Genomic DNA, 23,837 nt, shown 5'->3' on the forward strand with positions numbered 1-23,837 from the left:
TCCTTGTATGTTCTGTATTGTTTACTTTTTCTGGATTCAGGAACTCTGCAAGAACCTGGAAATTTAATGCCACCTAGGTAGAGTTAAGTAATACTTCACCCCCGCCTTCCCCCTCTCCCTCTCCCTCTCCCTCTGCTTGTCAACTCAGTTTAGCCAATCCTGCTTTAGAGCATCACATACAAACTGGAGTGGTACAGACAACTGGTGTGTATGGCACACTGTACCCGAGCGCTCAGTAAAAGGGACCAATAGAAGAGAGGCAGGAGTGGAGTTTCTGGTGGTATGGAGTAGGGACAGGATGCTGTGGCAAGAGGAGATGTCAGGTGTCATCACCATGAACCAAGTTAACTTACCTGTGGCACTGCAGCTGCCACCAAATTCTGGGCTTTGGAGAGTTGTGCACAATATAAAACCAGTAGTTGTGAGGCCAGGGAAGGGTCCTGGCAGTAACACCTATCTCATAGCAGCATTTTGTTCCCATTCTGTTCCATATGGACAGAGACTCAAGCCCCCTTGTCTCCACTTCAATGCCCAGAGTACAGACTTTTATCAGGTACACCTTTGGGGACATTCGAGGAAAGTAAAGAGTTCAATTTGTGGCACGCCAGTCCAAAAGGTTGGTCACCATTGCTCTAAAGAATCAAAATCCTGATCCTGGTAACAACAGAGAATAACAGACACTCATCACTGTAGACGGGCAACTGTGGTGCTAAACTCCTTCTTTGGTCTTTCCTTCGAGGGAAATGATCTTCTGGCATATTCTGCACAAGACTAAAAGGTGTAACCAAAAGTTTGTCCAGGTGCTATATAACTATACAGTTGGTCCATTAAAATACACAGTATCACAATAAAATCCTTGCCTCATACTTTTCCTGGACTATCACAGCTACAACAACACTCTAGTCCTACTAGACTTGTGAGGAAAAGTTGGAAGAACTGGCATTATTTAGCCTGGAGAAGAGAAATCTAAGGGGATTTGATGCCAGTCTTCAGATAATTGAAGGATAATTGCAAAGAGGGTAGTTAGTGATAGATTATTTTCTGCATCTTCAGGAAACAGAACAAGAAATAATGGTCTTAAATTGTAACAAGGGAAATTTAGGTTGGATATGAGCAAGAAGTTTCACTATGAGGTTGGTTGAAATAGATTACCTGGAGAAATGATATCTGCATTCTAGTTGGTTTAAAAAAAATGGGTAGAATAAATAAATAGTTAATGTTTAGACAGGGATGGATGATCCTGCCTTGTGCAAGGCATTGGACTAGACCTCCTGAGGTCCCTTCCTATGATACTATGATTAAAATTTATTCCCAGTTCTGGTCTTTCAAATTCCCCAAATTCAACTTTGCAGGTGTGTTAGGTGAATAGCATAGGTTAAGTTGGCCTCCCAAGACTATTTCTCTGCTAGTTCCTTTCTCTTCTCTAGAGGTTTATCTAAGGATCTTAAATTCATTAGGGCAGAAGGACTGAAAGAAAATCACTTCAAACTGATAAATCTGTAAACTATATTGGGGTTAAGCATTTTAGTTTTCTTCTTCCTTTGACTCCTTAGTGAATCCTCTGTCTCCTTCCTCTCAGAAAAGAAATAATTAACAGGGATAATGCATTATCTGCCTTCCATCGCCTCACAATTGAAGGAATCTCTTCTCTTTCATGCTAATCAAATAATCAGGGGGAAAGTGTCGTGTCTAAACCCTAAGATGAGTTGATCAGTTCATTTGATGAAGAAAACTCCAGGTGGAAATCCTTCTATTATAAAAGTCACAGAGCAGAAGAATTCAACGGTCAACAAATCCAGTTAGATACACAGGAATCTGATGGGATTCTAGGTTGCTCTTCCTTTGCCCTCAGCAAAAAAATTTCTCCCCAAGATTTAGTCTTGGTTCATGTAGGATTTTCACAAAGATGTTAGCAGTTACAGTGGCAGTCTTCAGGGAAAGCAATATCCAGGTCATGCATAAAGAAAACAACTGTGTGTGTCCCTGTTTGACAGCACTGACTATTTTTCACCTTCTCATACTTGTTGGCATTTCAACTGTCAATACATGAAACTCTGTCCCATACCACTTATTTTATGTTCGTTCTTCAATAAAATCAATTATGGTCACTCTCGGCCCAAACAAGTTGGGAGTTAGCTTGGTTCCTGAATCTGTAGCCATTTAATATACTCCAGAAATATCTGTATGCCACTTACATAAACCAGTAAGATTCAAAAGCTTTCAGGAGACTTAAAGAACCAGGAGTTCACATCACAGACTACATCTCCAAAAATGTGTGTAGAGATCTCGAAAGATGTACTTTCCCGCATTTCCTGTCATAGATAAAAAGGCCTGAATGTCCAAGGAAAGCCCATTGATTCGGAGGCAAATCATCTCTGTTCTAACAATACTCTAGAGCAATGGTTTTCAACCCGTGGTCTGCAGACCCCAAGAGGGACCGGCAGGCTATCTCTAAGGGTCGGCAGAAATGGGTAAAATAAATAAATGAGTATGATCTATCAAAAGATGGCTATGCACAATCAAAAGTATGTGAATACTCACCCTTTACAATTCACAGGGGTCTGCACCTCCATTCAATTTTTTTTTAGAGGTCCACAAATGAAAAAAAGGTTGAATACGCCGCTGCTGGAGAGTATTATAGCATTCAGCCTTCATGAAGGCCAAAGAAGTTGTTTATTGTCTTTAAAAGGGTGATTCCAAATTGCTCCACATCTATAGGTCAATTCAACATTATAACATGGTTAAAACTAAAGTAATAAAAAGACTTTAGAATGCTGTTCCCATTTAGTTATCTAATTGGCATGCCCTATAAACATACAGATCCCTATGCAGTTTTTCCCTTTCTCATTGTGAAGTTAATTACATTGGAGACAAACGGAACTGCTTATTTTAATATGTTTTTCTGGTGGTTAAAACCACTCTGCCACTGCTCATTTCCTTGTAGCATCACCAAAGCTTCCTATAACTTCTCCGGACAGTGTAGTCTGCTGTGACTTTTGTGGTAGAACACAGATTCTTGTATGGAAAGTCCCACGTTAATATATACAGTATATAGTAAAAAAACCTCAGTCTTCTATCAGCAGTCTTGTTACTACATCATCCCAACATTTTAAAATTATTTAAATAATATTGTATTGCACACCAGTTATTCTGTTCCTTCTTCCCACTCCTTGGGAATTAACCTCTAGTTTCCTTCTGCCCTTTACACCCTCTAAGCAGAGTGTTTCAGTTCTGAGCTACTTTGTATTTAAAGTTCAGTCCACACACCTTCTTCTGTGTTCCCTGGAGTTGCCTTTGCAAAATGCAGGAGTTTTGTCTTTCAGAGTGGAAAGGTCGCAGGAAGTGATTCAGGAGGCGTCATAGACCTCACACTGGATGATGAAGATGATGGCTCTTCCCAAGGTAAGTCTAACAGCACACTTTTATTAAGGAGAAAAAATCGCTACTGATAGTATTTCATCCCGTTGTTATTGAAGGATAATCCAGAGAAACAAGTACCTACTGCTTTTTGGAGGATTATACATCAGTCTTAGGGAGGGGAAGGGGGTGATGACAGGAAAACTATAACAGTGATAGTCTCTGGTGGCACCAAAGCTGCTCACAGCTTTTCATTGCTCTCTCTTAAGGAAGCACACATGCCCTTACAACTTTTAAACTCAGGTAATTGTGAAAAGACTTGATCCACAATCTGGAATTATATTGGATTGTATATGTGAAGAGGTGGGGGTGGGATTCCTAGCTTTCAGGAGAATGTCACTATAATGAAAGATCTTAAATAAATTGTACTTATCAGCAGGAAACCAGATGCTTAAGCCAGTTAGAATGAACATTTTGAATTGTATGGGACTCAAAGGTATACTGTTCTTTGAAATCTTATCACTGAAAAGTCAGATTTCTCGAGACATCTGCACTATTATTGCTACGGTAAAAAAATTTTACACACGGGGTTTTTTGGGAGTTTAGTCTTACCTCATTGTGTTTCCCCTCTTTTTAGAAAGTATGAAAAATATAGTAGCATTTCCTTGAATAAAAGAACAGTATTATGTTAGCATCAGAAAGGATTCAAAGTGATGGAAAAGTATGGGGCCAAGTGTAATGCAAAATCATGCAACTTCTCTTTGGCTTCATTTGTGCCAACAAATTCCATAACTATAATTCATCACCACTGCTCGAAATACTAGAAGCTGTAGCATAGGCAGTTAGGACTTTTTACCACTGTCATCACTGAAGCTTGGTTTTCAATTAAAAAGATAGTTAACTCAACACTTGTGCAGTTAAATTAATAAACTAACAAAAATACCAAAGAAAACAAACGGGATTTGGGGAGATGTTTGTTGTACAGTAGATCAGATGACTGTGACGTCCAGCTCTAACAAATGTTTTTTACCAGTAAGAGGTAACTTTACACCAAAGAAACACCTAGATAACTTTTTTCACAACTTCTTTCACTCTGGCTATTTGGCTTTACAATATATTTATTTTGTAAGAACCCATCTTATCTTCAGTAGCTAAGAAGATTATAGGAATCTTCCCAAAGAAAAAAAAGGGGTATATATTTCCAGGCCCGGTTATAAACTACCTTCTGGACTGTATATTAATATATATTCTACCTTCAGGAGCTGCAGAGTCTGTTGTGACTGTTAAAGAGCCCTCCAACTTCATCTTTAGCTCTCTATAATCTGTCTGCAGATTTATTATTACATTCTATAGGTTCTAAGTACTCTGACGCATCTCTTGATTCCTCTTCCAAGTGAAATGATGTTTTTGTGAGTGGACAGATATAAGTGATACTGTGTTGAAGTTAGAGGTTTCTGTAGTTCTTAGCTCATTTACATGTAACAATTAAAATGTAACTACCCTTTTGAAACGTTCCCCCTTCGAAACAGCTCAAGATATACATGAGTCTTCAACCTCTGTCTTCTGTTGCTTGCTGTCAGAACTCCTAATGGAACATGTATGCACTTCTCAGGGAAGGCAAAAACATTTTCTTGTGATTTTACCCTTTCCATAAGAATATTCCTGTAACTCAGGAAGAGTATAGAAGGAAGTAATTCTTTACTTAAGAAAAAAAAAATTGGCCCTTCTTATAGCCTGCCTTTAATACATTCTTCTTATAGCCTATCTTTCGTACAATCAAGACTAGTCTTCAGCAAAAAGATGTTTTTCCCAGTTTTCAGGAGTAGATCCCTAAGTAGACTCAATTATTGAAAACTCTATTAAGGAGGGTTTCCAGTAGTTAGCTGTTGCGTTACACGTCAGTTTTCTATGTGTTTTTTTTAGTTCATCTTACCTATTCATTATACCCCATTTATTATTACCCTGTAAAGATGAGACCATAGAGGGAATTGAGTAAGATTGTGAAACATGAAAATGAATCATATCAAATGGCAGTCAAACTTTTAATTGACAAAAGATCGGCCGCCTTTTAAGTTTGGTTTGTTCAATGTTCAGTGCCAGAACAGATGATGTTGTCTCAAGAGTTCCAGAAATTCTGCACAAAGTGATCACTTTTCAGCCTAAATGAAATTAAGGAAGTTGTAGAAAGGGCAAAAGACTCAGATGGGCAGTCACTTCATTGTTCTGTGCCTTCGTTTTCTTGTGTGTAGAGTGAAGACACTTACCTATGAAAAATGCTGTAAAAGTGCTAAATATTACTATCTGTTTCCCAGATGTGGCAGAGAAAATTATCATGTCTGATTTGAAATTACAGTGTATAATTTATCTTCTTACATTATAATCAGCTAATCAAAGTTCTTCATTGCTATTTTAATCTAAATCTGATCAAAGCTGGACACAGGCAGCTGATGGTTATGGTTCATTGATGTCATCCTTACTTAAGGAGTGTGGGGACTATAGCTAAGTGGTTTTCTGTCTGAATCAAATGGTTCACGGTTAGACCTTCCTATAAAGGCTTCTTAATGTAGTAGTTTTGAAACCTATGGAGTTCCAGCCCTGTCCGCTTTGTAATGGGCTGTTTCCTTTAAAAAGGGCACAGTAGATGCTTCTCCCTATGAGAGTTGCCTGAACTTGACTACACTTTCAATATACATCGTGTTTTCTGTCGGAAACATACCAGATGTGAGGAGGAAGCTCTGTATTGTTATGAGACCTTCATGGACTGTTTCTGACTCTGAGGTGAGCCCTTGGATCCTCCTAGTAGACAAGTGAGCATCATCCAGTATCCTGTATAATAGGTAAGCAATGCCAAAGCCTGGCACAGATAGATCTGGTGCCAGCAGTTTCAGCACCCAAGCTGGGTCCAATGTCAATAGCACCAAAGCCACAATGAACACTTTTGTTGTCAGTCCATCGCTGAAGGAGGATGCTGCTGTGAACTAAGATGCAAACAGTCCACTAAGTGGTCGGTGTATGCCCTAAGGAAGATCCTGTAAGTTCTCTGAAGTAAATCTGTTGAGTCCTACATACTGTTGACAGCTGGAGTAAGGAAGAAGTTAGTGGCAAGCAGGATCCCATGGGTACCAGTTCCAACTCTAGCAAGGCATTGTTTGTTGTTGTTCTCCCCTGGGCTTCACTTCTGTGATAGACATCAAAGACAGCCAGTGTGTACCAAACTGCCTGTTTCTGCCATTACAGACATTGGGACTGAGAGCACCGTGCTCTTTTTTGCCCCGTACCTAAAGAGGATCTCTGCCTCCTTGCTATTATTGAGGTTTATACCCTTACCATCCCTAAGTAGAAAACTCTTCCCTGAGGTCAGCAGTTGACACCACAGTAATTTACAAGAGTAAATTGGATGCTCAAGAGTAAATTGGATGCTTATCTTGCTGGGATCCTATGACCCCAGCTGACTTCCTGCCCTTTGGGCAGGGGGCTGGACTCGATGATCTTCCGAGGTCCCTTCCAGCCCTAATGTCTATGAAATCTGCTAGGTTTCCCTAAAGCGCTCAGCTGCCCAGTGAGTGGCTTGTTAGACTTGACACTGGACTGGTCAGTATCCAACAAACCATCTGTACTTTAGTGATATTCTGTTGTGACCCTGTTGAAGTTGACAGTATTCTATATCAAGAAGTTGGTCTCCACCTCACTTGAAGGGAAAGAGATAACTCTCCCAGTCATTTGATTCTGATTCCTGACACCAAAGTAACAGGAAGAACTGGCATTGCTTATCAGCCTTTGATTTTATCATCTTCATTTCCTGATAAAGCAGTATCTTTGGCTTTAGTATCAGTGCATGATGACTTCAAATTCTTCCAGGAGTTCCTTATGAGGGTTCCTGGGATTCCAGAGACAAAAACGGCAGTGATTGACCTGATGAGCTGTTTTGCAACCTTTCAGCTTCTCATCTAGTCAGGGTTGTCCTCTCGGTAAATGAGGGACCCAGTAGATACCAAAGATCTTCAACTCCATCCTGCCTATAAAAAAAAAAAAAAGATAGGCCTTGGATTTTCCTTTCTGAATTTATCTGCTGTCAGTTTCTGCATATCATACTCTACTACGGTCATACTCAATTTTTCTCACATACGAAGGTATCGGATCCCTCAAGGACTTCCTTCATATTTACTCTTTAATTAGAAATATTTCCCCCTAATGAATATCAACACTATTTTTCTGACACTCATAAAGCATGTCTTTGAAACTTACCTAATGTTTTGTACACAACTGTATCGTCAAGTTGGCCATCACCTCAGGATGGCAAGCCAGTAATCTCTGAGCCTTCATGCCATCGTCACCTTCCATATACTTTTAGGACGACAGGATGGCATTGAGACCACATCTCCAATTCATCCCGAAAGCGGTCTCAGAATTCCACCCAAACCACTTTACCTTTCTGGTCATCTTCCCAAAACTGCAGTCAAGGCTGGGAGAAAAGCTGTGCAGATTCTGGATATTTCCTGAACTTTGCTATGTTGCATTGACAGTCCTCAGTCTTTCTAGTTGTCTCCTTGTCTTTTTTTTGCACCATTTCCAGGACATTTAAAGACTAAACCACCTTGCAGGTGAATCTCAGCGGTTCAGCTAATGAATTTCCAGGCATTTCATGAGCGTCTTCCTCCAAACCTGTACTGTCAAAATACCTACTGCCTGAGGGATGTGCCAACCTCAAAAAACTGCAAAATGGAGTAACCTCAACAGACTCATGTTAAATGTTTTGCCCTGGCATTGCCAACTTTGGGAGAGCAGTACTGTAATCATTTTTTTTTTTAACTGACTGAAGCTTAAACTCCCTTCTTTCACCACCCATGGAAGTCTGATACAACTGGCTCAGCAATGATAAACACTCAAAGAAAGATCTGCTCTCTTATAGTAATGGATGGGCCTTTGTGATGATATAATCAACGTGGATTCCACATTCCATTTCAATTTTACATATCCTCAGTAACACAAGCTTTGAATTCAAGGGAACACAGAAGGGTTACAGCTTGTATCCTCTTATAAAGGAGTAGGAAGCAGCATATGGGGCACATACAGATCAGACAGATCTGCAAGCTTAAAGTCCAGTCTCACATACAGAGTTGCACAGGCACCTGCAGTGAGATCTCTACAGATTTTTACAACATCTTGAAGATCCTTTGTTAATGGAAGGCTACCATTGTATCATTTTGGTTTGGTCCTTTAAAGTGACAAACAGCAGCAGACCAATGTGATGAAGTGGACAGTGCCAAAATTCTTCGTTCTTTTGCCTCAACGTGCTGTGAGAGAAGGGTCTGCACCAAAATGATTGCAGTACCTTACACCTCTTGCCACTAGTCTTACTTTAAAAAACAATCCCAAAAGCATTTTCACTTGCTGTAAATATAGATGCCTCAGGCTTTCAATTATAGTGTGGACCTCTATAAGTCAGTTGTCCATCTGTTTCTTATCAGACCTAAGCTTCTCCTTGAAAAACACTATAACAGCACAGGCGTCAGTGTTTAATAGACTCTGTCATTTTTGGACCTTTCCAGGTTCAGTGGCCAGGCCAGGTACAGTGGTATCAGTAAGAAAGGGAATTGTTTTTTTCAGCAGAACTTACTCTGTTGCAGACTCTGGTTTGTGTGTTATCCACAGAAGATGCAGAGAAGGCTCTCTGCATTACACCTTTGAAAATTAGGAAATAGGAATAGTAGTAAACACAGCCTTAACATTTTAACTTTTGTGAAAAGACAGCTATATCTTGCTTCATTATCCTTCCAACTTAAATACTACACAACCACAAAAATGACGCAACGTTACAAACATGTTTCTTGTTAGTACTTCCTGCAGCAAAAAACAAACAGCGCTTATAACAGCATTCTTGGCCAATGAAACCGCCTCAAAAATATGGTGTGCATTCTAACATCAAGTCAAGTTTTACCTGAATGTAATCAGGTGCCTTAAGAAAAACAAGTAAGATAATCTTCATATCCTTTAAATGAGAGAACCTGTTTGAAAATCTTTCAGCTCTTGGAAGGATATGTCTGATATTAAACAGTTCCTCCACTGAACACCTCCATAAAGTCATTCCTTTAGCGAGGTCACTCCCACAATTCCAAAACTTGTAGAGGGTGATATTCATATATCCTTTCCTTCAATTCTTGTAGCTGGTATAGATTCTTGTTATCTCCTTATAAACAATCTACTCCAAAAGTTAGAACTTTTTTTGTAAGAGTCAAACCTGAGATTACAGCATGGGAGGAATTTTCCAGCAGAGAGTATCACAACTTTGTTCCTGATTAGCCAGCTGCTGTTTCCTGACCCTAAGGTCCAAAGAGATGGATCCATGTGAGCTGGTGTGTAGACCAATGAAACCAAGTGAGAAAATAACATTCTTTTCCTTTCATAAACCAACTGATAGGACTGTGACCCATTGGCACTTAAGAATTTGTACATATTGTCAGGAAACATGATGACAAAAATATGAAAGGATGGATGTCTACCATACAGTAGATTTTCTGTTAAACATAGCACTATGGTGCGGCTCTTAAAATGGAATTTCCATTTTCTTATGTTGACAGTACAGCTAAAATAGAGCATATATTGTAAGATGCATAGAATATCCAGAGAGAAATGCAGGGCTCCAGCAAGATTTCAAACCAATGCCATCAGTACTCACATTTGTATATTTTACGTAAGCATAGAGGATAGATAATGTGGATTTCTACATCATGCTGGAAATAACTCAAGGGTGTGATTATTCAGCTCCCTACTCTCTGGATCAGCTGAGGTTTTTTTTCTTATGCGTATAAGCTTGTCCCCAGTTCTAAGAATGGTGAAATCTAAATTAAGTAAACAAGTGTTTTTAATGTTTCAACAAACATCTGACTCTTTTTTAAAAAAAAAAAAAAAAAATGCTGTCCAGAAATCCAGGTGTCTTTTACATGGGAGAACAAGTTGAAGGAAACCGAACTTCATATGAGGGGAGAAACCTATCTACGTTCACAGGAGTTTAGGACGATGATGAGATAAATGGCAGCCTTTGATTTTATTATCTAAATAGTAACCTTTAAACTAGTATGATTTCTGTAGAGTTGACAGGTACAAGAAACAAGTAAGCTAATCTAACGGTGGTAGATAACTTTCCTGATACTGTTACATTGTCAACTAATGTACAGAGAGGAGGCAGAATAGCCCATTTATTTCTGGGAACCCGTGCATATTATGCTGCCATATTACATGAAAATATTTGCAGACCATAGCCTGCAAGTATGACTCCCATGAACTTACTTTGCCCCTTTTATCCAAGTTGAAGATTGTAGGGAGTAGTGGGAAGTGAAATTTTTTTTTAAATATATGTGCATGTGTGTATAATTTTCTCTCCCTTTTTTTTCTTCCTCTGTTTGCCTAAGAACTTCAAGTTAGAACTCAGCTCATATTCCTACCTAGAATGCGCTGTGTATATAGACTGCCATTTAGATCCAAACTGTAAGTTGCTTAAACATTTTAAAAAATAAATGAATTCATAGTAACATTTGAATCAGAGACTCCATAGGAAGAAATGGGGCTGGAAAGGATTTCCTGAGTTGTCAAGTTCAGTTAACTACATCCATATAATCTCATACATAAATTTATCGGGCCACACCTTAAAATTAATTATGTTAGCTTTGTACCTAGGAGCCCTAGTCTTTCTTGTTCAGGTATCAGTGTAGTAGGCAGTATTTAAGTATGGCAAAAAGGTGGTCCGTGCTCAAGTATTTCTATTGGAAGGCTGTTCCAGATAGGTTGTTTCCCACTTCTGATGATTTAAAAAGTTAATCTAGTTTCCAGCTCAATTTTATTCATGACCAGTTCGTACAGATTAGTTCTGTGCCAGGATTGGTCTTTAATTTAAAAAGTTCATTCCCCTTCACTGACTGATGTATCTATACTGTATAAAGCAACCAAATTGCCTCTCAGCCTTTGCTTTGCTTTTCTTAAAGCAAATCCTTTTAGTATTCGTTACATAAGATGGATTCTTCATTCTCCTGATGGTCATTAAAGCCCTTCTCTGTACCTGTTTTAGTTTTGAGTTTATCTTTGTGGAATATGAGTGAGTAGAACATGTACTATTTGAGATAAAAGGTCTTACTAGCACCATGTATAGTGGCATTTAGTTCTTCCCTGGGTCTGCTGAAATTAAGTAATCTGATATGCATCCTAAGGTAATAGTTGTCTTTATCATAGGTACATTGCATTGATGGCTCAGTTATTCTTCACTCAGTTAATATACCCAAGTCTTTCTCTTCCTCAGTCATTTCCAAAACATAGTAGAATTCCTTGTTAGTCTTGAAATATGTGACCTTGATCTTTGAACTATTGAATTTCATCCTGTCTTTATTACTGTAATGCCAAGGTCATCTTCTTTTGTGATAAATCAGTTGTCCTCTGTGTTGGCTGTGCTGCCCAGCATTGTTTCATCAGCTAGTTCCATTAACACATTTCTGCTTATTGTGTCAGCATTAAATAAAGATCTTAAAGAAAATCAATCTCAAAACTAATCCTTTAGGAATTACCACAATTAACTGCTCTCCACCCCAGTTATTCTGTTTTCAGAACTACCCATGATTGTCTTCCCTTTAGCTAGTTCCTTACCTATATTACAGTTCCTGTACTAATAATGATATTCTGCAGTTTAATAATTTCCCATGTGGTATCGTGTGCAGTATGTTAATGCAGTCATGGGAGTTGAGTAGATACCCATTCTTTTACCAGACAATGAAGTTCAAATAGCACGGCTCAAGTAATTGATGCTATTGGTAAAACCTATCATGTTTTTCCACTTAACTCCATGTCTGCATTCTTTCCTTCAAACATTGTTTTTATTTTTGCTAGTGACATCAGACCATAAATAGGTCTGTAGTTGAATTATTGTTTTTGCTTTCTTGGCTTTATGCTATATTTTCTGTTTTCTAGATACTCTTATTTGATAAATTTAATAAAAAAATCATTGCTCAATAGACTTAGAGTTGCATACACCCATTGTTACAATGTTCTGTGATAGAAAACAGAAATCTGTCGCAGGTTAACTGCATTTAAGCACTGAGTTTTGCTTCCACTGCCAGTATGCTAATATCTGTTTAAACACATGCACGTTTGGCAGTGGGTGCTACAGCTAAACCTGTTGTCTGAAAAGCAGTTGTGGTTTTTCCTCTCCAGGTATAATTTACAACAGAACATTCTTGAATCTGAACTGATCTCTTGATTTATCAATGACACTTGAGGCTCCACAGGAGCACAGTAAGCTCTCCTGCAGTTCTCTGACTTTCTCAAGCAAAGGTTAAGCATTCATAAGTTTTTTGATAAATGTGATGTACATGAAATGGGGATCAGAAAAGTAGTTCTCTTTGTACTTGTTCTTTTTCTAAAAATGTTTTTAACTATTCAGTTTAAGTACTGCAGGTACAAATTCACCTATTTTTCTGGTTTCAATTTCTTTTATTTATTTGAGAACTTACCCTTTTCACTTCTGTCACATAACTGGTATTTTTATTGTTCATAACCATTTGTTAATTTTATCATACTGTATCTCATTATTCCTGCTATCAAAGTGAATTTCTTTTGTAGATTAATATAGCGGTTTTATTTATAAACTGTAGAATTTGGGTTGAATAAATCTATTTATTTTGAAATGTAATGATTGGGAAACAAATTTTAAGAGGCTTAGTTGGATTATTTTAATAAAACTCTGCAATTAATCTGAAGCATGTTGTCACAGAAATACCATCTTTTTACAAGCTGTTGTTTCTAGATAAGATGATTTGAAAAAGATTTGAGTTCTTAGTAATGGGATTTATAGACTTTCATCTCTAGCTCACTGGTTTCAGTACATCGATAACATCTAAATTCCTCACTGTAACATGGTTGTCCACTGCCCTTTTTGTGTAAATATTTAGCAATTTGATATAATTTTTGTAGTGAACTGGTGTAGCCCTCACCAATGGGCTGCCTTTCTGGAGAGAGCAAAATAACTTCTTGATTGTGGGGAAATATTTGGTTTTCTGTGCAAAAAGCTACCATTTGAAAGTAGGCAAAAGATTTCTTAGGGAATAATGCTAACTTGTTTGTGTATCTAAGTAAGCAACGGCTTATAGGATGTCAGCCATACCTTGCTGTTATGGGAGGGCTCAGTTCATGAAGGCAGGCACACAGGCAGTTTCTGTGAAATAGTTCCCATTTCTGTGAAATAGATCTTCATCTTCGTTTGTCTTAAAGCACTTTCATTCTAAAATGGGGGAAGGCAGTTATTTTGGCTGGAGGACCGCTTAACAAGTTTTGGTGAGGCATCAAGTGCCACGGGGGTGGCCCTGCCCCTGACTCTTGACCTTTGCCACTGCGCGTCTCTCCCCTTTTCCATGAAGTACTCCTTTTAGGGGTGGGGGTTTGCTTGTATATTGTGTGTGAAGGGGTAGGAGAGGGAGGTGAGGTGTGTGGGATTGCTAGGTATGGTGTGGGTGAGGGGGGGTTCAGGTGTATATGTGGGATGTGTGGTTGGGGTGTGGGGAAAATTACTGTTTCAGTGTCAGTGGAACTGTTGGACATGTGTGGGTTTGAGGGGGTGTGGGTGAATGTGGGGAGGTGTGGGTGTGGGGTGTGTGGTTGAGGTGTAGGGTGTGTTTAGGGTATGTGGGTGCATGTCTGTGTGTATGAGGGGTGTGGGAGTATGTGAGTGTGATGTATGTGGTTGGGGGTGTGGGACAGTGTTGGTTGTGTATGTGGGTATGGAGGGGAACAGGGGGTAAGGGCACATGTGTGGGGTGTAGGTGGGTTGGGTGAGTGCATGGGGACGGGACTTCCCCCCGCCTGCTCTTTGCGATGTGGCTCAGCCCAGCCCGTCACAGGCGGGGGAGAGGGGAGGGGATCGGCGCTGCCTGCCTGCCTTGCAGTGTGCTGCAAAGGGCAGGAAAACAGCTCCTACTGGCTGGCACCAATAGACACCCCTGCGTGAGAGGAGCGGGGCAGGGAGCCGAGTCTGGCATCACGAGCTCTCTTAGTCTCTGTCCTGCACCTGCCTGGCAGGGCTGCAGCCAAGCCTGTGCTGGCTCCTGCTGCCGTTGCTTTTCTCTCATGTGCCTGCTTGGCGGAGCTGCACACTGGCTTCTGCTGCTGCTCCCCACTCCTGTCTGTCCCTGCCTGCCCATCAGGGCTTTGTGAGCAGCCAAGCTTCTTTGTGTCCCCCATTCTCCCCTCCATCTATACACGCTCCCCTGCCCAGCCTGAGCAGGACCAGAGTGAGCTGCAGGCAGAGCCCGCCCCATTCCCCTCAACACTGTAGCTTCCCCTTCCTACCTGCTGCCCAGAGCGCTGCAGCAGGGACAGGAGGAGTTGCTGGAGGCTGAGGGAGCCCAGCTGTTCCCTGGGAAACGGCAGCAGCAGGCACCCTGCTCAGAAGCTTTGCCTGCTGGCGGAGGAGGCTAGGAGCGTAGCACACTCTGCCCTGGGCAGGACTCGGCCCCTGGCAGAGTGCAGCAGGGACAGCCACAGTCAGGGCTGGATACAGTATATTGGTGGGTGCCTGCCTGCGGGCCAAATCCAATCAGCTGGCAGGCCGGATGTGGCCCGCGGGCCATATTTTGCCCACCTGTTCTAAAAGGTTTTCATTCTTCACTCACTGCTACTTTGTCCTTCGAGTAACATCGCTGAAACATACTGAGTAGTCCGGTGGTAGGAAAATAGTAAGATTGTAAATTCTTAATGTTTGTAATTGCGTTTTTGTTTAAGTGGTCTTTAACGGTAGTTTCGTACTGCCACAGAACAGCTTGTGAAGGGTACTGCTTAAAACTATTTGCTGTTTGTGTTAAAATTTATGAGGTCAAAACCAAGGTCAGATTTTTTGGTAAGGATTCTCTTTGTTTTCTTAGAGCAGATGTTTTATTTCATTGAAACCTCTTGGTAAGGCCATAAAAATAACTCTGAAGAGTGGAAACACTTCGAGTATTTTTCAGGGTTTGTGTTGGCCTGAAGCTTGAAACCGTTTTTACTACCTTTTAATGGAGTTAATGCAGTCTCTTGTCACCTTAAAAAGCATGTTGTTTCCTATCACCATTATGTACTGGTACTTTATTAAGAGGCTAGTGCTGATTTTGTCTGATTCTTTGCATCTTAAAATTCTGGGTGGGCTGTTGAAATAAGTCAGTGGGTGCTAGAAGCACACTTGTCAGTCCAGGTCTTTTGGGAGAACCATTAAAGCTTTCCTCGGCACACTTGTTTATGTGGGATTTTTAGCACTAGAAAATTCACTTTTTCATTGTAGCTGTCTCGCACGCCCCTCACACATCCCTCCCCCATCTGCTTACAGCATCCAGGACATCTAGGAACAGATCAGCTGTCTCTTCTCTTCCTCATTAGCCTTGTAGATGAAGGAATTGCGATATACTTAATTTTAACTTGCTTTTACTAAAGCACGTAAGAGTATTTTACTTGGTAGGATTTCTCCACATTCTCCAGCAGGGCAAGGTAAGCAGCATCTTGATGCAAGAAAGAGCATCATAATTTATATCATTCTTAGAAAAAAAAAACATTGGAAGGAATTCTAAAAGAGAAATGCAATTAAATTAATTTTAGGCTAAAAGGAATGAATTCAGTAGGAGAACGCATGCATGTCAGCCAGTATTAGGAGCGGGGAAATTCTGAAGCATGACCACAGTTATTCAGCAAAGTACACCATGTCTTTACTGAATTAAAAAATAATGCATAATTGTTGAGTTGTGGAAGAGATTTTTCAGTTGGAGGTGGTTGAAAAATCACTGCTTCAAGTATTTAAACATTGTAGGAGTAACATGAGTATAGGTTCTAGCCATGTTGGTCTAAGGACACAGGCAGACAAGATTCTTTGGGTAAATGTGATATCTTTTATTAGACCAACTCCAGTAATTGGAAAAAATTCTTCTTTGCCAGCTTTTGGGCACAAACACCCTCTGTCAGGCTGAGGAAGCATCTGCAGTCGGTCTGTGCTCTTCTTGGATGAAATGAATAGTAAAGAGGCCAGGGGCTTCATGGGTTTTTGGCTCTGAACTGTCAGTGGACTGTCAAGCATTTTGTGGTGATAACAGAATGAAATATTTAGAGTCTCAGATCAAGATGATGAGTCAGGTCCTTAAGAGGATTTTTTTCATAATAGCTTGAAGAATGAAAATATGGAAGAGCCCCCACACTGGCAAGCATAGTGGAAGACTTTTTGTGATTCAAGCGAGGCAGGGAAAGTACCTAGAATAACCCAATGACTTTTCAAATTCTGTTTGCTACTGTCTACCATTTCATTCTGTTTTTGAAGCAGATGCCAAAAAGCAGAATCCGTCAGGTGTGTCTGGAATGAGCCTATCCACCCAACCCGCGGCTCGCCCCTTGCAGCCTTTGCAGACGACTCCTTTGCAGCAGACAGGTGTGCCAACAAGTGGACCTTCCCAGACCACCATACATGTACTACCTACAGGTAACTTCCTTTTGGCTAGTTCTATGCATGTGGCAATTTGTCTTTTAAAAACAGGCTCTTGTCTATTCCTTGCATCTGCTTACATTTGTCCAATGAATATTCTGACCATATTTTAGCAGATTGTCCTTCTTTTAAGGCCCAGCCAGGCCTTTCTAATCTATGTGGGTTCTTTCAAAGGTATAAAAAGTGAAGCAGGAGGAAGATGCTCATCCTGGAAGGGCACAAAGTCCAGGATAGCTTTAGATGCTTTAGGTCCCATAGATGCTGCCCCTTTCTGGGAATCACAGAATTAGAAAAGGAGAACCTTGAATGGTCCAGGACAAAGTTGTTTCTTGTACTCCAATTAAAAGAGGAGGTTCAGTAGAAGATTCCCACCTAGCAACATTGTTGGCCGTGTGAAAGGCAGCTGGAGAGGCCACTAAAAGATATAAGTAGCTGTCCAAGAGAGGGGTGTTCAGGTACTAGGTACCCTACTAGTTGCAGGGTTTGAATAACTGAAAGGATGACACCAGAATAACGAGTCCAGCAACTTGCTGTCAGGCCCCTGGCAAACATTACACCTAAGATGTGATTAACCAAGCGTATGTAAAGATTCCAATGTGCTCCTGAGGCTAGGAGTGCTAGTCGGCTGATTGTCATTTGTGGCTATAGGAGCACATGGGAGCCCTTGGCTCCTGTGCACTCCTGCAGGTGGGAGCACCAGTCAGCTGACAGCTTTGCGAGCCACAGGAACACCAAGCTCCCAGCTTGCTGTGTGGTGGTGCAGAGGGAGCCTGAGATCACAATCCCAGGCTCCCTCTGCACCAACAATAGCACATGATTTGTCAGATCGGGGATCAAATCCCAATTGTGCTTCCTGCCATGCATGTGTGGCATGGCAGAAGACACAGTTCTTTGGATTGCAGATTACCTTAGTAATAGGTTCTGTGGTTGCTGTGCAAGTCTAGACACTAAAGCAAGTTTATTCATCTTTACAGCATGACTCAAAGTCAAAAGGATGTGAAGGAAAAATTTCCAGTTAGCCATGAAATTATTAGATTCCTGCCCTCAGAAATCTATTTTGCTGATTCTTCTACCAGCCTGACTTTCCCATAGTAGCACTTGGAATCAGAATTCAACTAGTATTTTGAAGAAGAGATGCAATTAGTAGTAAAGTGTGTCCATTTTGGAGTGTTCGCAGTCCTGCTAAAATGTTATTCTTTGGCCTAAACTTTACTTTTTGGGGTATCCTATAATGGTTGTCTTTGTTTACCTAGAAATTACATGTATTTTGCTATTTCCACATGTTAAGGAAATGACAAAAATGTTTCAGTTTTGCTTAGACCATAACCTGCTATATCCTCTTAATCTCTTCCTAAAAACACATACAGCTAGTTGAGTCGCATAAAGACTGCTATTGCTTTGCTCAGCTCAGTCATATAAGATGTCTGCATTCTGAAATGGGATCTCATTTTAATCTTTATGACTCCAATTTAGGACTACTCCTAACTTCAGTGTGTGATCTCCTTTCTTCCCTGCCCCCCTCTCCTGCCCCTTCCTCCAGCTCCGACAACAGTGAATGTAACACATCGTCCAGTGACTCAGACTGCTGCAAGGCTCCCTGTACCACGAGCTCCTGCTAACCATCAGGTGGTCTATACTACTCTTCCTGCACCTCCAGCTCCGAATCCTGTGAGAGGAGCTGTCATGCAGAGCCCTGGTTTAAGGCAGGTCAACCCACAGAGTGGAGGTAAGAGTCCCTTTTCATGTTCACTGTATCTTGATAACACCAGATTTCTTGTTGCCCAGATTTTTTAAACAGTGCTATGCAAAGCTGTGGGATGAATTTTTAGTTTACAAAGATGTGAGTGAATCTCATACCATTAAGACTGTTTACTTGAAAGCACCCCTCATGCAAACGTGGATGAGGGAAGGTTGAACTCCTGCAGGTGGGAGTCATTGCAGTCAGTGACACTCCCTTGCATGCACTTTGCGATGATTTGCCCAAACCATTTATGAGCACGTAATGTAATTAAACATCTGGTTGGCTAGAGATGTCTGTTAAGATACCCTGATTAGGAAATAAGAAATCTTGTTAAGCAATTTGTTGTTTTACTGTTACATGTTACTGTTTAAACCAGCATGGTAAATCAGGTATGGCTTACAAATTGGGCATTCAGCTTCCACATCTAACATTTTAATGTAAATTCATAACTTGCATTGTCCCATGCTGTGCAGAATATGTGCTGTAGGTGTTAGTGAATTCCTCTCTATACTATGGGAAATTAACTTGTTTTATCCCCCGGCAACAAGCTTTATTTTTGTCAATCTTGCCATATTTACCAAATCCAAGACTGCCCTGAATTTAAGATGACTCTTCCCCCTTCCCCGAAATACTTAGGTTCTGTACAGAGAAATTTATGAATTTGTTATAATTTTCCATATACAGAATCTAATTACTTAATTAGGGGAGCTAGGAAATTGAACTGTGTAAGGGCCCAAGGCTTGGAAAGGGAGAGGCAGGGAGTGCAGATGTGGCAGGGGGTGCAGCCCCCATCCAGGTCAGGGCCGAGCTGCAGCCTGCCTCCTGCTGCCTCATACTCAATTCTAAGACAGGTGGGGTTTTTTCCCCATGTTAAATGTTATGGGGAACCTCCTCTTAGTGTTGAGTAAATACCTTATGTCAGGTATAAGGAATTTAGATGTACACATCAGTCTACTTCTGTATTTAGTGCAAGTTTTTTTTTAACTGCTTTTTTATAATTCCTTGTTTCATCTGTCTCCTTTCTTTTGCTATGGACGTGTCTACCACGACAGCTATAAATGGTCACTACCACTGTTTGTTCTGAGAATGAAGCAAACTCATATCTGCTAGTTGTATGCGCCTTGAGTTAATTAATCCCTAGTTTTGAGATGGGCCTCCTTGTCAGAGTATCAGTAAAAACAGTATATTTCTAGCAAATGAAGCCTAAACAGAATCTTTGCAATTCATTTCTTGCAGCTGTATTGCCTCAGGCCTTGAACATACCAGAGCCTGGTCAGTACTTGAGAGATCACTGTGGAATGCCAGTCTGCAGAAAATGTTCTTTTGAGTGCTTGTCCATACATACTCCACGCTTGATGGGCATGTGTGCCCATGCCCTTGAGTTTTTGTTCATTTGGCCAGCAGGGCCTGTGGAAACCATGCCTAAAATGTCCTGATGCCAGCACCCAATTGCATAAGGGGGCAAGAGGTCACTTCGCCTGTCTTTTAGTTCCTTTTTGCCCTTCCAACCCCACCCCTGGCTGCAAGTGGCACCTTGTGACGACCTCTGAGCCTCTTGGCTCACTGTTTGATCAGCCTCATGTTTTGTAAATAGGAATAAACAGAGACAGACAATTTTGGGGTTACTTCTGAGCGTTCTTTTGATAAATGTTTTCTTTATTCTGTAACAAAAAGAAGACTGTCCATTTTTGTCTGAGGCCTAATCTATACAGCAAAGTATTATTAGCAGCACTCAGGTTCTGTTGGCAAAATGTTGAGTGCATCTGTATCTAAACTTCTGTGAAGAAGCAGAATGCTTCCTTCTACCAACAGTTACAGCCCGTTGATGGAGTAGAGCAAGACTCCTGCTGCCACCTGGCAGCCAGGTAAAGATTCACGTAGACCAGTAAGTTTATTTTTAGACTTGAGGCACCCCTTAGAAACTTAGGTTTTGACTCTTTTCTGTTGCAGAGAACTTGGAAATATCACACCTGATAAGAATGTTTTTAATACTGTGGATTCCTATTGGAAATCTTTGGGTTTATTTTGTGAATCATGGTAGCCCACCCAAATAACACTGCATGGCATCCCCTTGGCACCCTTGAAAGGATCTCAAGGAAACACAGGGTTTCTTGACACCCTGGTTGATAGTCACTGATGTATATGTTCCTGTGCTTTCTGCCAGCTGTCACAGCTGTGTCAGCCCCTGGTGCCTGCTTATGGTGTACATGACTCTCGAGAAGCATAGCTGCTGCATGAAACTACTAGAAGTGCCTGGCTCTGTCCTGACAGCGGAGCAGGAAGTGCAGTATTTGCAGGTACAGACATAGCCTGAGAGTCGCCTTGGAATCCAGAACTGTCTTTGACTCCACACAGATATCCAGGTTTAATAATTCTTTTAGGCATGCAACAGTGCCTCTAAATGATGTGCACACCACAGGCGTATTGTGTTTGGATGAGGAGCACATACTAGATAATGTGCCATTTGTAAGTCTTTTCTAAGCTGAACTCAATGAGCTGGAGACTTTTGTTTGAAGATATTCCTGTTGGAGAGGTCAATGTGTCCATGTTCGTACTCAATTTTATATGTACACTGCTCAGCAGAAAGCAGCATTTTAAGACAAGTAGCTGAAGAAACTAGATAAATTTGGATGGAAAATATATTTAATATCAAATCTTCAAATTAAAATGGCCAGTAACCAGACCCTACTGGCAGTGCACGATTACTTAAATTTGGGACTCTGTCTCTAAATTTGCTGGTAGGCTTCCTCAAGACCACTTATGAGATTTTGTCCTTGGTTTACAAATGTAAAATTGTAGAACATGCTTCTCCAGAGTCCAGGTGATCCTTGATGCTCTGACACCATAAGTGTCATAAGGAAATTCTCTGAGTTCAAATTATCAGGAGTCCCTAAAGAGGTAAATTTAAATTAAAGATCTTCCATTTAAGGGATGTAGAGTTTTAAATTAGATAGATGAGATTTTATGCTCTCTGGAGGATTCTGAGCAATGCAGAGCTCCCAAGGAGTCTGTACTCCTGTATAAAAGCAAACATGTATGAAGCCTTGAACACAACAGAGGCAGGCAGTTATACTGTTACCAGCACAGAAAACGTGTACCACCTGGGAAGCACCCAAAAGTTTAGAACTTTAGAAGAGGATATGCTAATGCAGGGGTGGGCAGTTATTTTGGGCAGAGGGCCATTTACTGTGTTTTGGCAAGCCATCAAGGGCTGCATGACTGGCAGCCCAGGACAGATTAATATTAATTTTCTAAATTTTAAAGGGCCCCACGGGCTGGATAGAATGGCCTGGCGGGCCGCATCTGGCCTCCAGGCCACATTTTGCTCACCCCTGTGCTATTGTATCACCAGTCATTGTCACTGGTATCATCAGAGCACCAGATCTGATACCCTAGGCAGAAGTAGACTAGTTCTACTGCTGGATCTTCCTATTATATATGCTCTGCTTGGTAACAGGTTTTCTTTTTTGTGGGGTATAGAAATGAGCTATTTGATCTGTATCCTGTTTGCACCAAGAAAGATACCAAACCTTAGTAGACCTGACTAATCATCTGAGATTGGTTTCAAGACGTCATTTGGAACTTGTTTGAGGAAGCTTCTTGTGCACACACAAGTTTAGCACGCCAGACTTTATCTTCACATTTTTCCCAAAGAAGGTCATGTCTGATGTATTTCTGATCTGTTGTTCCTTGGACCTGATGTATGCTTACCTTTTCATTATGCTGATCCAAAATAAATTCGGGAAGCTAAGGAAAAATTCAGTGAGGATAATCATAGTAGCACCAGCATGACTGAGCTACTTGGTTCTTGTAGTCAGACCTGAAAATTTCTTCATGGAGGCCCCCTCCCCAGTATAATTTCCTTTCTAGCTAATGGGATCTCTCAAACTGGCAGAATCTTCCTCCAGTTCTATGGTCCCTACATGTTAAGGCATAGATATTGATTGGACAAAACAAGCTGAGAGGGTTTGGTCAGCTGAAGTATGAATATTCTCAGCCTCAGTTAAAAGGACGCTCTGAAGCTGCTTGTCCAAGTGGAAGAGGTTTATTATTAGGGCACATAAACACCAGCTGGTTGTTTTGGATTGAAATAGCAGATGACTTTATCTTCTGTCACTAAAGAATTCCTTGGGAGTCTCCCTAACAATCATCTAGGGATACCTTTCCACTTCCAGTCGAGAGGCATTCCACCTTTACATACCATTAGCTTCTAGTAAGGCGTTATGCAGGTACGTCTACAGGTAGAACAGCCTCTTCCCTCCTTAGGATCTCAATCAGGTACTGATAAGTTTAAAGGGTCTGCCTTTTGGGTAGAGAGCTGCATGTTTTCTCTTCTACTTTTCCATTCAAATAACTGTTTTAGAAGCAGTAGCATCTACCAGAAGGGGAAGAGAGAATGTTAAAAATAGAGCAACTGTGAGACTCTGTCTCTGCAGCCTTTGACTTTTCATCTCAGCACCTACCTGTTTTTTCCCAAAGCTACATTCAAACAAAAGTAAAGCTGTTTCATACCCAAAGTTTTCTCAGGGCATTCTTGCTAACTGAAAAGACTATGACACTCAAGTTATCCCTCTATTAATTGAACCTTATGGGAAGAGAGTGAAAATACATGTTATAGCAACTGTCTAATTAGACTTTCATAAGTCATATAAAGCTCTGTTATGAAGTGGCCACTTTTGATCAAGAGTTGAGATGACAGTCTTTGTCTAGAAGAGCTCAAACAGCTTCTTTAACTTGAGAAATGTTCCAGTACTGGAAAGTGAAGCACCTGTTTGGGGGTGCAGTGCATATGTTTGCTTATCATTACAAAGCATCAGATCTGATGCTCATTTTCACAGGGTTGCCTCAGTTATTTTCAGACAGACTCCTAAAGCACATCTCCTCTGATACAGGTCAGAAAGTGTGAGTCACCAGTAGTGGACTGTAGGCCTGTGCAAATAGGGAAGTATTCGATTTGGATTCTGCCGATTTTGGAGGACAGCAATTTGATTCAAAGTCTTGGATCGCTGTCCTGAATCAGTTCGGCCAAATCAGCTTTGGAAGATTTGGTGCTGATTCGGGGAATTTGGCAATTCAGATTGGCCAGGTAGAGGCAGGAACAGCCAGGCGGCTGCAGGTTCTCCCATAGCTCCTCTGGCTGTACCTGCCTCTCCCTGGGCAGGGGGAGCTGTGAAAGAAGCCCCCATGGCTGCCCTGCCCAGCCTCATCTACCACCCAGCCCAGCCTCCTGGCACTTGAAAAGGAAAAGGAAAAGCCCCGCACTCACCA

At 41.0% G+C, this 23,837-nt stretch overlaps 1 protein-coding gene across 1 annotated transcript in view; it reads left to right on the plus strand.

The window, feature by feature from the left end:
• ATF7IP (activating transcription factor 7 interacting protein) overlaps positions 1-23,837 on the plus strand; it is a 138,560-nt gene that overhangs the window by 107,087 nt on the left and 7,636 nt on the right. Inside the window, exons 12-14 of the mRNA XM_019543919.1 lie at positions 3,254-3,402; positions 16,670-16,825; positions 18,369-18,554. Coding sequence (XP_019399464.1) covers positions 3,254-3,402; positions 16,670-16,825; positions 18,369-18,554 — 491 coding nt within the window. The remainder of the gene's footprint in view (positions 1-3,253; positions 3,403-16,669; positions 16,826-18,368; positions 18,555-23,837) is intronic.

This window comes from Crocodylus porosus, unplaced genomic scaffold (assembly GCF_001723895.1).
Source record: "Crocodylus porosus isolate Cpor-Errol unplaced genomic scaffold, CroPor_comp1, whole genome shotgun sequence".
Lineage (NCBI taxonomy): Eukaryota > Metazoa > Chordata > Crocodylia > Crocodylidae > Crocodylus > Crocodylus porosus.